A 16934-nucleotide genomic window follows, 5' to 3' on the forward strand; every position below is an offset into this window, starting at 1 on the left:
ATCAAAAGTAGCTGGACAAATATTTATTGTAGTCTGTGGTTTTGTGTCGAATGTTTACAGGAGGGAATTGGTTTGTAGTCCAATACCAGCTACTTGATACAGAGCCGGCAACCAAACTCCCTCCTTCTAAACCAATGCTTGGCTGTAGAGACTGCTTATCTCTTTCAGTGCCACAATGTCTAGTGTACAGACATATTGGTTCCATGATAACAGCAATTTATTATCAGATAAAATATAACCTTTAGAAGTGCACTATATTGGAGTTGTATGTGGCTTTTATGGCAGTAAAGCTCCCTGATAATGAAGTCCGGCTATAAAAACCCAGAGATGAATGAACATGCATCCTGGATTGACTATTTATTTCCATCCCTATGTACAAGAATAGCACTTTGTGGATATATTTTTTTTAATCAGTTAAGCTTTATCAAACTGTATGTAGATCTTTATTTATATTGCACCCCCGTGTACTCTGCTTCTTTACAAAAGAGGAAATTATAATACAAGAAGTATAACAATAGGAAAATAAATCCCTGCCCAGGAGAATATATCATCTAAATGATATGATGGGAGATTTGGAGACAGTAGCTGAGGGAATAAGTGCGGTAGATGGCAGTGTTTGGCCACAATGATTGATTGGTAGGGGGTGTTGTGGGTGTGGGACCGTTGCCATGAGTCTAGGCTATTGAAATGCTTAATTTAAGAGGGGAGGTTTAAATTTAAAGGTGGGGAGAGAAGGTGCTTGGAGTTTACCAAGAGTGAAGGAGTTTGACAGGTAAGGGTCAGGAAGGTATAAAGGTTTGAGACTAGAGAGCAAAGTAGAGGTGGAAGGAGTGGAAGAGACCATTTATAGGTTGAGCTTAGGAGCTGAGCAAGGGAATAACTAATGGTCAAAGCTGATATGTAGTGAGGAGAAAATGAGTGGATAGCCTTGTAGGTAAGGAGAAGAACTTTTGTAGATGAACTGAAATTTGATGGGAAGCCGGGAGAGGGATTTAAGAGATGAGCAGACTCTGAAAATGTTTTATAAATTTCAAAGGAGAAATATGTGAGGCAGGGAGGCTTGTTGGCAATATGTTACAATAATGCAGATGGGAGAGGATATGGGCATGCAGTAGATTTACAGAGGAAAGGTCGGATCTAGGCAATGTTATGGAGGAAGAAGCAATACATTTTTAGAAATGCTGTGAAGGGAAAAGTCAAATATCACACCTAGGCACCGTGCTTTGGCGAAAGGAAAGGTGGTTGTACTTTTTACTGTGATGGAAAATGGAGATATTAAGCCAGGTTTAGGGGGAAATATGAGCAGCTCCATTTTGGACATATTCAGTTTAAGGTGGCGGAACATCATCCACAAGTATATAGGCAGGAGAAAATCAGACTTGGGACTTGATTGCATGTGAGTATAGGGGTGGATTGATCTGTGTATCATCTACATAGACTTGATGTCACCATCCAGACTCTTGCGTTCTTCTGAAGGAAGTCTTTTTTCTACCCCCTTTTATATCTAAAGCCCTCTCCCGCCTTAAACCTTTTTCACTGACTGCCCCACACCTCTGGAATGCTCTTCCCCTCAGTACCCGACTAGCACACCCTCTCTATCCACCTTTAAGACCCACCTTAAGACACACTTGCTTAAAGAAGCATATGAATAGCACTGTGGATATTGTGAACACATGATACATAAAGCTTGGCCCCCTGCAGACGCACTTCCCAGAACTCCCTCCTATTGTCTCTGTACGTTCTCCCTACCTAACAATTAGACTGTAAGCTTATCAGGGCAGGGACTCCTCTTCCTTAATGTTACTTTTATGTCTGAAGCACTTATTCCCATGACCTGTTATTTATATTATCTGTTAATTATTTGATTACCACATGTATTACTACTGTGAAGCGCTACACAGGCGGCGCACTTTATTTGAGTACGGCTCATTCCGCAAGCCGGGATATGTCCCGGCTTGCGAGCCGCGCTCCCTCAGCGTGCCGCGCATCACCGATGCGCGGTCACGCGTCATCGGGTGCCTGTGCCGCCTGTACGCGTGCCCAGGGCTCCCTGGTGTCGCGCGGATGTGAGGACGGCGGCGGGACGTTCCGGCGGACCCGGTGAGGAGAGGGGGAAGCCCCGATTGGCGGGCCTCTCCTCCGAGGCTTCGGCGCGCGCCCGGCACCCTCCGGCGCGCGCCAGGTTACTGCTGCGGCCGAGAACGGGCAAATGCTCGAATAAACTCGGCCGCAGCAGTATGTACATTAATGGCGCTATATAAATAAAGACATACAATACAATACCAAGTGATAGTGTGTAGGGTGTGATAGAGAAAAGGAGAAATAACAGAGCCCTGAGGTAGACGACACACAGATCAACAGGAGACTAAGATGTTGCCAACAGACAGAAAATGTGCTATGGGAGAGAAGACCCAGAATAGGGCTTTGTCGTGGATACCAACAGTTTCGAATACTGTATGAAGAGTGATCAACAGCAGGCAGATTGAGTAGGATTAGGAAAAAAATTACTGATTTTGCTTGATATAGATCATTGGCTACTTTAGTGAGCCCCGTCTGAGTTTTGTGAAAACCAGGTTATAAAGGGTCCAGGGGGGCTTGGGAATAGAGAAATTTTATCATATGGGAGAACACAAGACAGTCTAGCAGTTTGGAGACAAAAGGCAAGGGTGATAGTTTATAATGCACGTATTGTCAAGGGTGTTTCTGAGAATAGGTGTGACCACAGCATGCTTAAAGGATGAGGGGAAAGTGCCAGGACAGGGAGGGGTTGAGAGTGGGGATTAAGATGGGAGCAAGAGTTCTGATAGTGTGAGGGAATAGGATTGAGATGGCATGGAGTGGAGGGAGAATAGAAAATGAGGTTAGAAATGTCCAACTTTAACAGGAGAAAAGCAATTGAGTGGAGGAAGGTTTAGGTAGAAGCAGAGAGGGGGAAAGGACAGAAGGAACCTCATTGTGGATGACATCCACCTTGTCTTTAAAGTGGTTGGCAAAGGCTTGCCTGGAAGTGGGAGGAAAATGTCGGAGAACTTGTGACATTTACAGTACTTCCATTACAGCAATACTAACTTTCAGAACCTTACACATTGCTACAGTATATGCAATGAAAATATATTTCATAGGAAATACCCAGTTGTAACAGTGAAAGCACTTTCAGTATTCGAAAAAAAATATAGTGTATGGTGCACAGTAACAAGACCAGGTCATATGGCAAATAAACATATATTTTTTTATTTAAACTGCATTAAAAAACAGAGTACAACCCTCCTATGCATTTCGTGCTTTTGGCACTTTATCAGAGAGTTCATATGTCTGGATTCTGGACATGGTCGCACGCTCGAGGACCTGCAGGGACCAACAGTGAGTACACATGTTTTATGGAATGCCCTAAGGAGAGGTGAATGGATGAGATTCTCACCAAGGGATAAATGTGTTAATTCAAGTGATATTGGATCTTGAGCACTAACTCTTCAATGATGATATGTCCCCTGTATGGTTACCTCTGTATACACTATGGATGTGCAAGGTCATAGCATTTGAGCTCCTACAAAACCCTATATATATCACTTTCAGTATTCACCTTTTTTTGGGGGCTCCTTGTCAGTTATGGGACTTCAAAATTCTAAAACCTTCTTCCTACAAACACATCATGTTCAATAAAGAATAACATGGGACACAATAAATTGGTGCGAAATATTGCAGTATCATGCCTTGTATTTCACTGTATAAACAAATCCAACTGTCGTGTTTTTTTAATATATAGCAGAAAAAAACTGCAAGACAAACAGAATCTTGCAAAATCGGCATCTATCCTGTATTATGTAATTTTACAGGAACAATCCAGCTGACTGTGCCCCTACATTTGTCACTGTTGCATTTCTTCACGATCTGTTCTGATATATTGAAATGGTTAGAATAATGTAAAGTTATAGTTCGGATTGCAGTATTTGAAATGAAGGTAGCTCAAAAGAGTAAAAAGTTGTTACTTTTTGATTAGCAATAAATTTGAATGGAAAAGTTCTCACCTAGGGAGGATTGCGTGTCTGATTACAGCATGTCTGATCATAATATGCCCATGTGAATTCGAGGAAAAATAAAGCAATATTCACCTGCATCTGTATAGTAATTTAGGGAAAACAAATGAAACTATTACCATACTAGTAATTGATTAGTCCTAGCCTTTAATACCACAGTTCTTCTTATACATATAGCTGTAACAATCCTTGCAGTCTTCGTTGCTGCTGTAACGTGGTCGCCGCACCGAAGGATTAATGATGCAGGGTGTGCCATTGAGAAGCACAAACCCCCACAGCTCCATCGCGGCAGACTCTGTCCCCGTTCGCCACGGCGCCGGGTCAGTAAGTTTTGCTACATCTGTAAGCAGTAAATTAGATAGTACTGTAGATGCATGAACTTGATGGTTCACCTAGTACTGTATTTATTAGTGACCAGAGATGATGGCTTTAGGAATATGCAAACTGACGCTACACAAGCCAAGCCATTTGAACCACCGTCTGCCCATTTTTCCTTACTCGCTATATTAAAAAAAAAAAAAATCACTGCCTCTATTCTTTGACTAATTTGGAACTGCTAATCACGCTAGGGTTTCCTTACACCTGTCCCAAACATTTAGTATTGTTCCATTCTTCAAATATTTTGCCCTTACCACTGGTACCATCCTATCCCACTTCATGCTGACTATGCCTAGTAGGTTTCCTGAGCATTTTCAGATGGTAGGTGGGACAGGGTTTGCTATTCAGGAGAGTTTAAGTGCTGCCCATAATCACCGTTCAGTGGTTGTAGGGAAGCTGCTGGTGGTGCCACAATATCAGAGAGCTGTCCCTATACACCAGTGTATTGCAGGGTCTGCAAAAAGGCAGACCCATGATGCTTAGGAGAGTTTTGTATCTGGAAACTGCCAGTAGGTGACAGACAAATGAATGGCTTAGTCGTGCCCTGGGGCAGTCCTTTGTGATGTTTTTGATATCTCCCTTCTTGCAGACAAAAAAGCCAACAGTTCCTGCATCGGCGCGATGAGACCATGTGCTGGTTGACAAATAGCCTGACCAGCTTTAGCTCGCAAATATTGATTTGTGGTACATATTATATAACAGAAATGTAACCTCCTTTTTAATGAAGAGTCCTATTGAATTACCTTCTCTGCCACTTTGCAGAAATGGCCTAATACATTAAATTAGCAAAGCAAAGACTAATGTCTATTCTGTTTTCTCCTTAAATGCCTCAAATATGATAAATCCACTATACGGAAGCATTAAAAAAAATTGGTTCATTTAAAGGGGCAAAGTAGTTTGTCAACATTTTTTGTACAAGTTGGTTGTACAGTATTGTGTAGAAACCTTTTTCTCTGAGACCTTACATCTCAGCCCTAATTTCTCGCTATGCACCATCCCGACTATTGCATTCTGCTCAATTATTTATTCTCTCTACCCCCTTTGTATCTAAAGCCCTCTCCCACCTTAAACCTTTTCACACTGACTGCCCCACAACTCTGGAATGCCCTTCCCCTCAGTACCCGACTAGCACCCTCTCTATCCACCTTTAAGACCCACCTTAAAACACACCTGCTTAACGAAGCATATGAGTAGCTCCGTAGCTGATACTATACACCTCATACATAAATCCTTGGCCCTTGCCGACGCATTTACCAGAACACCCTCCTACTGTCTCTGTACGTTCTTCCTACCTAACAATTAGATTGTAAGCTCTTCGGGGCAGAGACTCCTTTTCCTAAATGTTACTTTTATGTCTGAAGCACTTATTGCCATGACTGTTATTTGTTATTTATGATTGTCACGTGTATTACTGCTGTGAAGCACTATGTACATTAATGGCGCTATATAAATAAAGACACACATACACACACTGATTTATGCCACTTTGCCATTTTTGTTGCTGAGTATGGCTTAACTGGCTTACAAAATATATAATACATGCTGTTTTTTGTGATGACTGCCTGGCTTTTTGCATAAAGCTTGAAACTTTAGGCCAGAAAAGCTGATAATTCAGTACATTTGTCTGAAAGCCGCTGGAAATATTTTGACTTATTTTACTGCTGTTTCAGAATATGCTGTTATGCTGGATAGGTCCCAAACAAGGCCAGTCCATGCGGGGATTGTGTGGCAAAGTTCACATTATCAAACAGAATTTCTATAGATGGTGACAGCTAACTGCTTATGCATATAATACTTGCCAATCCTATACACGTGAAAAGTAACAATATATTAGCAGAGGGTACACCGCTACAGCAATGTAATATAAAAATGTTGTGATTTGGATCATTTTGATCAGATGAAAACATCTACAGAGTATCTGTCCCCGTCCAGATTATTTTCCTACGTAGGTAATGCGTGCACTGAGAAAAAATCACGCTGACACACGTTCAGTATGATAATGTCTGACTTTATTCCTACAGACCACATTCATATATAGAGGCTGCAGTGGGGGATTGTATGCAAAAGGAGCTCTCTCAGGTCTAAAGGTTGTGTGTAAATACACATGTCAGTATCTCATTGGTTCTTGTTGGGTCTTTTCCTTGTATGGTCTTGTTGTTGCAGTTTATGGTCCTGTTATTGTAGATTTTCTTGGACACATCAGCATTTGAGGGGAATTCCTCGGTGCCATCTTCCTTACTTGAAGGGAGGGGTAGCTGCGGTAGCCATTTTGAGTAAGGAATCATAACAAAGTATTACAGATGAAGAAATAGGCATTTTATCCAATCCATCACAGTTGTATTATGAGAACGGTGCCTTGGGTAATGATGATAATGAGAAAACAAAAAAAGAGCTAGAAACCCAATAGGGCACTCAATTCTCAAAGCTGCAAGTTCAGTGATATGAATTAAAAAATAAATGTTATTGTTCATCAAATTTAAAAGAATGGGGTTAAAATCCATTAAGGGACACACACAACAATCCTATGTTGAGTGCTGTATGCACTCTGGATTGATAATGAACGAAACAATTTGAGTAGAATTAGATCAATGTTTCGAATGAAGGTGCTGGTATACAGTTAACCTAAGATATAAAGGTGTTGCTTCTACAGTAAGGAGTATACATACACTGAGTAAATAATGTAACAGCCAGTATGCATTGGTTGAACCACTAGGGTTAAATGATACCCTGTGACAGAGTAGGATTAAATCAAATGATATCCTACAAAAAGTACTAGTTAGCAACCAATAAGGTGATACATATGGGTTCCTGCATACATATGCAAACCAGTTGTCTGTGCCCGTGTGGTGTAACTGCAGCACAGTTGCTGGAGGTGATGATAGGGGAGTTCCAGTCGTGGAGTATGTAACTCAAACTACACTGGTTGCAGAGACACTAGATATGCGGTTTGGCTATGTGAATGTCTAAGCCCATATTCATGAATGGGTTAACCGCTAGTGTTCTGCACTCCAGTACTACCGGTGGATGTATCTCCTGTTGAACTCAAGTCACTATCAAAGCTGATAAGCCTTCTATACATCACGGTGTGGCTGTTTAGTATGCCTGAGTCCATATTCATGAATGGACAAAACCACGTGATAGTAGATACATAACTATGTACAATTGTATCCCTGCTTACTGTGAGGACGAATGAACACCTATTTCTCCTACTCGAGTGAGTGTTTGCACTCGCAGAGTCTGGCAGGTGATCGCAGTGCGATACTGAATGCTGCCACGTTTACGAATTAGAATGGCTCCAAAATCTACCAAATTTGTAAATGTATAAACTGTTTGGGCACAGTTTACTACGATGTACTGTCCCTGTAAAACCGAAGGCAAATCTTTTCATGCACATTATGAAGAATAGTTACATGGAGGATCTCCTGAAATCAAAACAAGCTGTAAGTGCAGTCACACCTACCTCACAAGAACCGTATTTTGAAAAGCATGCAACAGGTTGGCTCATCCGTAAAGTGTGTGTGTGTGTGTGTCTAAAAAGCATATCAATCAAGCCCATCCCATTAATGGCTTAAGCACCATTTTGTGTAGGAGAAATAAACCTCACGTCTCATTGAACAGTACTTTCTGTTGGCCTTACAGAATGTGGTTCACCTGGTATCCAAATTATTTCCTTAGAAGCATTTCTCTGCGGGACTTTATTTCTTGCCTCTCAGTAATCTGGGCAACCCCCAAATCTCATAATACTGCAGTTAATCTTTGGAACCCCCCTGTCCCTGATTCAGATTAAAATGTACAGCAATGGATAGGTGGTTTGGCACTGCTGGGGCCTTTTTATAGGGTATAAGTACATTGCATTGTTTTAGTGCTGGGTACAGGTTCTGGATGACCCTTCACATACTGTATATGTAGCTATTTTAGGTTACCCTCATGACCTTAAAATACAAAGACATAAGCATAGCAAGTATTTAAAATATTTTCTGTTTTCCTTGTCAGATGCCCTTTAAATCAGAAACAAACATTTGACTCACTACTGACTAGCCCATGATTAAAAAAAATAGTGCAAGACTGCTTACGGATGCCAATATATTGGCAGAAAAATTACTTTGACATGTTTCCAGTTCAATGCATGTTAGTGGTTAATGTCAAATGAGCCAGCAGATTATTGATGGGTCTCGGGGCAAAATAACTTGGAGAAATATTTAATTCGGAGGGAAGATTTCCTGGATCAAATGATAAGGCTTTAAAAAAAAAAAAAAAAAGGCAGTAACTTAATTAAACCGGCAATAAATCAAGATCATGTGGCTATATACAACTCTTTTTTTTTTTTTTTTTTTTTTTAAAACCCGCAATTTATTGTTGCGATATACTGTAGAGGCGTGAAGTTTTACAATTTAAGACTTTTTTTTTTTTTTTTTTAATAAAAAATGTGCCGTATACAGCATGTGTTCCACAGCACATAAGTTAAAACTGCCTGAAAAACACCTCACTGCTCCCCCTCTCCCATGCAGAGCATCCTCCGCTATCCCTGGCAGAGTCTCTAATTCCTCTCAGTTGTGCTGTGCATGCTGGGGTGCTGTTGAAAGATATTTTACCATTTTGTCTTTCCTAGATATATGAACACATTCAGTTCAGCACACTACTTCTATTGGCTGACGTTATTACTTGCATATAGCAGATATATATGGTAGTTCACATCAAATGTCATGCTTTTCAAAGATGTTCCTTTTTTCCCTCTATGGAAACCTTTTAGAGGTTATCCCATTTCTTCTTACTGACTCTTGGCTAACTAATGTATGTCTTTTTTATGCATAGACAATTCCTTACATAGAATAACCTAGCTTAATATGATCTCCGAATATGGTATTTTTACTTGCTTTGTTTGTGACCTTAAATAACACATTTATTTAATTTTTATATAAGGAGCTCAAACTTTGTCTAACAGCCTATGACAATTGTCTATAATCAAAGTCCCTTATTTGCTTCAGATATATTACAACGGCTGTTGAGTATATCTACAGTAACTCTATATTTGAAACTAGCCACATTCTTTACCATCAGAAATAACCCGTGTAGCACCTGTCTTTATCAATAACACATAAGATGGGTTACGAGAGGGAAGACATACTGTATCTAACATGCACCAAATTCCTCTTGGAGGACGTTGCCAACATAAGGTTGGGCTGTATATGCAGGGGCAGGACCCTCGTCTTGGCGGTACTGTCAAATACTGTATATAGATGTATTTTCAGAGATGCAAAATGTATATTTGAATATAAAGATGGAAAGAAGGAAACTGCTTAAATAAGACAAAAACAATCATCAAGGACCTAGAGGAAAAATGGCACAGTTTCAACTAGAGCTGAAAAATCACTTCAGCTCGCTTGGAAAGCATAGGGAGACTTAAACAATGACAAACACAGAAAAAACAATGGAGGAATCTCCAACAATATGCAGGATATGAAACCAACCGTTGCAGGGGAAACTACAAAAAATGAAGCAATCCCAAAACACAAGAACTGAATATGCAGAGCTAGCTGTTCAAGGTGAACCGAAGTGTATAACAGAAGATGTAAGCAAATGTAATTGAGATATGATGTAGACCAAGGGTGTGCAAAGTGGAAGGCGCCCCTGGGGGGGCGCGGTCTTCTACCTTCGGCGACACTTCGCCTTGGCAACATGCATCAAATGAGTGGGGTGAGAGGAGCGACGTAACATGACCCCGTGCGTCATTTGACGCTGGATATTGGGTATGAGGGGGTGCGAGCATTTGAGCTGGCAGGCAGGAGGGGGGTTGGTGGGGTGTGCGCCCCTGATGTAGACTAACGAAGAAACTAAAAGACGAAGCAGTAACTTATGATTGGGAATTAGTAAATCATTGCATTCAAACAAGATGATGGATCGACTATAAAAGGCACTGCACTAATCAGAGAAGGTTGAACTACATTAATTTATACCAGAACACCAATAAATGGGGCATAATCCAGCAGAGTAAGGGCGCAAACTTTTCCCACTGCGCCCCCTGCCTGCTCTCCCCCCACCCCTGCTTGGCGTCAATAGACACTGCGGGGATCATGTGGCGTCACGTTGCCATGGCAATGTGACGTTATTTGATGCTAGGTGCCATAGCGACGCGTCGCCTGAAGCTATGGGAATATTACACAGGCCTTGCGAAATCCCCCAGCATTTAATTTAAATGCCTTTGGGGAAGCACGGGGCCTCTAACTGCTGCCCCCACCAGAACATATCACACCCCCCCCCCCCCTGGAGGGCGTGCACTCCAGATCTACAGTACCAAGTATCCTTCTTGAAGAAGTGGCAAAGGAACAAAAAATCCATGGAGAATGGGAAGGCTCGAAGGAAAGATGGAATTACAACTAGAAAACAAAAAAAGCTGTGAAGTAGAGAAACTCCTTCCACAACTCTTTAGAAGCTGAATGAAAGACAAATTGGAGGTGGGCTGACGGGGTCTAGGGACAGAGCATTGATTTTTAGGGATGGATCTAGGAGTGAGGCTAGCAGGGAGGAGGATCTGGAGGGGATATAGGTTGCAAGGCGACCAAAAGGGGTGAGTGTAACGCTGCTGACGGCAGGACAGAATACGGACACGCAGGGCAGATGTAGGGAGTAGTACACTGGCCTTGGCCTGGAAAGCAGGGGTAGTAAAGTCCAAATCTGGTGTCACGGCAGTCTGATAGTCCAGTCCAATTCTGGGGTCAGGGCAAGGCACTGAGTACTTTGCACGAGCAAAGTCAGAGAGCAACTGCCTGCTTTTTAAAGGCCAATGAGCCAGAAAGGCTTACTTCCTGTCAGGAACTGAGGGCAGGAATTGCCAGGAAGTAACATGGCCACACTTGCTTCAATGAGGATGATGTAACTTCATGGCGGCGACCATCTTTGATATCGAACAGATCCCTTATAGTGAGAAATGGTAGGAAATGCAAACAGGTTATATCCTGTGAGCCTGAAGTGAAAATTAGGTTTTGCCTTGTTTTTCGTGGACTGAGCTGCAGTTTAGATCATTTTGACTCAGTTTCAGGGGGCTCAAGTTTGGCTCTTCCCCTGCCCATCATTCTATAACAGGACAGTAATGTGTTTAATATCTTCTAGCTGTCACATTCACAATATCCTAATTTCTCCTGTGAGTAATTGAGATATATCTGTCTAGTGAGCTCTCTGTGAGAACAATACAGGCCTATACCTGAAGAAACTGTGGGCAGGTTCATCAAGCTCTGATGTGGTGTATAGTGTGTTAACTGCCATTCAAGTCAATGGTGGTTAACGTGTGATATCCTGCATTGGAGCTTGATGAATCCCAGCGTTAATTAGAAAGTTATGTAGAAATTACGTGTTAATGTTTCAGATCGAACAAGGGAATCCTACTTCTTCCAAAACTTTGTCACAAGAATTTGTAATGCAGTTAATGGTACAGTAGGCTTTTGTTCTTGTTTCCAAGAAAATATTGTCATGCACAAACTATAAACTTTATTGAATGATTGTAAAGTGTCCGGTGCTATTTAAAGAGAACCCCCACATAGACTAAAGACTAAAAACCCATTCGAGCAGTGGTTCCCAGCCCTTTTACATTGTACCTGCTGTGAGAAAGTATTTGTTCCGCAAACCCCCTATTAATAATAGATTAATAAAACTGTCTACTCATCAGATTATTGCTAATAAAACAGTTTGACCCGATCCAAGGCAGTTCTGAGCTTGTGGGGGGTAACACGACACAAACTGCACCTCAGTTTGTGCAGAGAGCATCGGTGGTATTGATGTCCATTATGATGGGAGCTTAAGCAAATAAAAATGCCACTTGTGGGTACACTTGCATGTCTCAGACAGGTCTGCTACCCAGTCTTTCACCATTATCTATTGGCAAACAATGCTTTCTCTGCAGGCCTTCTGCGTTTCTGGGTAATGGTATGCAAATAAGTACTCGTGAGTAACTCTTTACTATTTATCCATCTTAACATAGACCCCTAAAAGCTTTTGCCTGCTTTATAGAACATGAAGAGCAGGATGATTCTGGCGCAGCAACCAAAGAGGCACTAACCCTCCAATTTTTTAGCATGGATTAATAAAATAATTTTTTAACCATTTTGTTTGGGACCCACTCTTTGGTTGCTGCGCCAGAATCATCCTGCTCTTCATGTCGTCTACTTCGCTCCAGGCTGCACGCCATCCAGGACAATAGTACTAAGGCATTTCAGTGAGTACTTTTCCAATTTATGATTGCTACATGTGAGTCCAGGGACCATCCCAATGAGGGTTTGATGGGTTTTTTTTTAGCCCTACACCTTACCCTTCAGGGTAACTTGGCCATTGGGGGAATTTACTACCTTTATAGCAGTGCAATATCCTTATCCTAGTCCTGTGTTATGCAATATGCAATATCAATATGTTGCTTGGATGCTATATTGAAGCGCCTTTGTCACTTGGAATTTGGACTGCTTTTTAGAACTGCCTGGGTTAGTTATGCCCCATGATGTCTTGCTGCTGTGTGTCGAATGCATTGTGTGGAGCAACTTTGGAAGCTTCTGTTGTAATTAACAGCTATACCACCCATGCTACAGTGCAGTTTGGGGCCTTGCGAAGTGTGCAGTCCCCTCACAGCCTCAGGAAGCCACTATACAGCCTGTGATCCGCCATTACATAATATTTGCAAACGCCTAGGTGTTCCGGAATCTACTGTTCGGAAGCACTGATCACAGGAATTTACTTCCTAGGAAAGATTCAATAATTCTTTGAGTAAACCTTTTTACATCTATCCTGTGAAAGATGAACATGGTTTTCCGGTCCTTATGAAACGGGTACTTTTTAGTGAATTCTGTTTGACTAACGATGGCATCCTAAATAAATATACCTGCACACTCTTGGATGATCAATTAGTCTAATCACCAAATGAGACAAAATAAAAACCATTCCAAAGCATTTTTTACTGTTGTAAAATTAAAAGGTTGAAAAAATAAATTGCAGTACTTGTCTGATCTCTCAAAGCATCAAACCCTAAATCAGGGCTGGCTTGATGGCGGTGACATCGATGTGACTGAACCTGGCCTCAGGCTCTTCCCCAGCCAAACTTCAGTAATCGCAGTTTAATGTTGTGGTGGTTAAATTAATCGCAACATTTAAACTGTGATTTCTAGATCCGGGGGAGAGCACAGAGCTTTTAAGTGCCGGCATCTCTTCCTGCTACCACGTCACACCATAACGCAACGTCACATGACGTAAGGGGAGCCAAAAGGCCCCGCTCATGTGATGTCTCGTTGTCAAGGCGATGCATTACAGTAGGATGAGATGCTGGATAAGAGGCCCACCAAACTGCCAGCCAGCCCTGAAATCCTTATAACCTATTACACACTTCCATTATTCCACTGAGCCTTTAACTTATATACTATGGAGCTTGTGTGCTAAGGTTGTGGTTTTTTTTTTGTGATGAATGTGCCACCCTTTTTAACAACGACTTTCTTTTCTATTGTCTGAACCACTGAAATGTCACTGTCTCACACAGGTCTGCGATTGGCTGTATCCCCTCATGTGCACCCAGTCACCTGTTCTACGCTCTAACACAGGAGTCTACATGTTCCCAGACATGATGTCCCAGTTACCTGGGTCCTATGTGGGAGTGGTGCTGTCTGCTCAGCTCCCTGCAGCTGACCAAGAGCTTTTTGAAGACCTCCTGAAACAGATGTCTGATCTGAGAATCCAGGTAATGCAAAGGGCCAGAGAATGGGAACTCTACTCAGTTTGAAGGTGTTCAACACAGTGATCACAGATCACACTCTTATTAATAATCATCATTGTATTTAATATCACATGTTTGATCATGATTCAGAATTGAATGATTTTGCGAAGAAACAGAGGGCTTCATTACATAAGTAGATAATTCAGTTGACCATTTCAACAAATAAGATGGGCACCTTTTTTATTCTGTATGATGTCTACGTTTTCACGCTTCACGCTGCATCCCTAGAACATCCAAATGGCACTAGCTCTGCTGATATACAGTATGGAGGTGTTTGTGGCATGTGTGATTGATCCGGAGGGGCCAGGGGGAGAAGCAACAACTACTGATCAAGGGGCTGGATCAGTACTCTACATGTAGTTCTCAAAGGGTCAAGGGGAGGAAACACTAAATAGTAAGGGGGGAAGATGAGCATTGCAATATCATTTAAGATCTATTCAACAGTTATGCTTTAAAAAACATGCATTTTACAAGCATCTTTATTATTTTGGCTATATTATGGTGTTCTTGTATAACACGCAGCACTACACACAACATTGAGGGCAATATTAATACACCATAAGGCATTTGCCCATAAAGTGTCTTGGGGCGTTGCACCATTTAAATGTTCTCTAGACCCATATGTATGGTTTGAAATATTTTGTTAATTAAGTCTTTCAGTACAGAAAGAGGTCTTCTGCAATACATTAACCATGTCACGTCTTATTCAAGTGACTGTGCCTTCAGGTGTTCTCCAGCGCCGGAAGGTGCCTTTATGGAATAGCATTTCTTAGTCAATATGAGTCCTTATGCATGTTTTAAAAAGCAGTCTGTCAGTGTCAGGACTAGGGCAACGTATTTCACTTCTTGGAAACTCCAGAGTCGTGTTGGTGTTCTGCTTTTAGTTGCCATGTAAGAGATACTTCGGCTTTAAACTTTTATAACTGGGTGAAATCCAGCCTGGCAATACCAGGAGACTTGTTTTGTTTCTGTTACATTATTCCGGAGCTACAATGATTTAGAAGAAACAAAATAGTATTGTTGCTTTGTAAAATACTTGCAGTACTCCATGTCAAAGACTTAGTCTGTATTGGCCGACTGGGACATTTCTGGATGAAATTAATTGGGTCTTATCGGCTGAAAACTGATTGATCGGCCACTTCAACTGATATAGAAAAACCCCCTTCATCTCTAATTCGGTTAAAATATCATTTTTTTTTATTTGAGGACACAGTTTGCGCTTTGTGTATAAACAATGCTGCATTGTTTTTGAGCATGAAGAGAAACATTTTATTCTCTATATATAATGGAACCTCCCTCCCCCCTCCACCCATTATTCCATATTGTGGCAAGTGGAGTAACGTGTCTAATATGTAGACTTCCATTGACATGAATGAATCATTAATTTTTACCCCACTTCTCACCCATTGACCAGGTTAATCTGTAAGCATGTTACTAGCTGCAGGGACCAGCCATACATAGTGTTTGATATTTATATTATAAAACTGTATTTGTTGAATCAACAGAAACTGTTTGCAATACCTTAATGTGCAAAAACATTTCTGGCTACACTAGAAAATGAAATCTAAAAAAAAAAAAAATCATTTAAAATAAAAAAATATCCAAAGATGTAGAAATCCCAGAAATGTAATGTAAAATATAAAATTGTTGTAGTTATTGTCTTTACACCCCATTGTACTGCGCATCATAAATTACCTCTTAATGCACTTTCATGCTTTTATTCCTCCCTCCCCCCCCTTCTTTTAAAGCCTCAAGCATCAAGTGAAGCCATTGACCTGAGTCAGACCATACAGGTCGTGCCTGTTCCCGAAGCCAAGGGGAAGGAAGAATTACCTGAATGGAGCGAGACCGTTGCACAAGGAATCTTGTCAGGTACTAAACAGAAAACGGCCAGATAATAGGCATATCTGTCTCCTATGATTTTTGCATAAGACTCTGTCTTTTCCCTTTTCGCCGGTACAATGAACAGAAGAGGAAAGTCCTCTTTTTGATATAGGTATTTAGCATCACCCCTCCTTTAACCACAATGTGCCACAAGTCTCTTGCAGTGGGGTTATGATGGATTTTCCGATTACATTTTTAGGTTCTATAGACCATTATATTCAACTTTAAAGTCGTAATCATGCCCAAAACAGATTTTACCAAGAAACTTTGACATTTTGACCCCGGGGGAATCCGGCTGTGGGACCACAGGTCCTATACAGAGAGAATACGTTGCATGCATTTTATCTGCATGGTCTCTTGAAACTTGGCCGGGGATTTACCTGCTTGTGCATGATGTCACTTCATTCAGCAGGGTGTGTCTGTGTGTCTGTGTGATGACATCGCAATTTGTTTTTCAGGTTAATAAAACTTGTTTAAAGAAGATATAAGCGGTTTATATTACATGTGTAACAGGGTATGTCTATATGTACCTCTTTCTCTCCACACAGAGTATCTGCTATGTAAGCCCTGTTAAGATCCAGGCATTAGCAGGTTAATCTGTGGGCCATTGACCCCCCTTCTGCTTCTCTAGAAAGTGAAGGAAGGTAGGTGGTGTCTCATGGCCTGTGTACATCCCCTTGGAGGTGGGTACAGTCCATGAGCCGACCCCTCCAGAGGCTTCTAGGGGAGTAGCCAAAGTTAGTGGGAGAGTCTCTTTCCCTTGCTCTTCAGAGAGTAAGGAGGGAGAGGGTCTGCCTCTGCACCTCATGGTGTGAGGAGGTGAGCTTTGCCCCCTGCTCCTCCTGTAGTAAGGCGGGTGAAGGAGTTCTCTCTTCCCCAGATGAAGAGTGAGTGTG

General features: G+C 41.5%; 1 protein-coding gene across 3 annotated transcripts in view; it reads left to right on the forward strand.

Annotated features, from left to right (window-relative positions):
- SPART (spartin) overlaps window positions 1-16934 on the forward strand; it is a 53547-nt gene that overhangs the window by 13816 nt on the left and 22797 nt on the right. For all 3 annotated transcript variants that reach the window (XR_012799997.1, XM_075592094.1, XM_075592095.1), the window contains exons 3-4: window positions 13921-14118; window positions 15903-16026. Coding sequence is in view for 2 of the 3 variants with exons in the window: in XM_075592094.1 (XP_075448209.1) it covers window positions 13921-14118; window positions 15903-16026 (322 nt within the window). In the remaining variant the exon portion in view is untranslated. The remainder of the gene's footprint in view (window positions 1-13920; window positions 14119-15902; window positions 16027-16934) is intronic.

Source organism: Ascaphus truei, chromosome 3 (assembly GCF_040206685.1).
Source record: "Ascaphus truei isolate aAscTru1 chromosome 3, aAscTru1.hap1, whole genome shotgun sequence".
NCBI classification, from domain to species: Eukaryota; Metazoa; Chordata; class Amphibia; order Anura; family Ascaphidae; genus Ascaphus; species Ascaphus truei.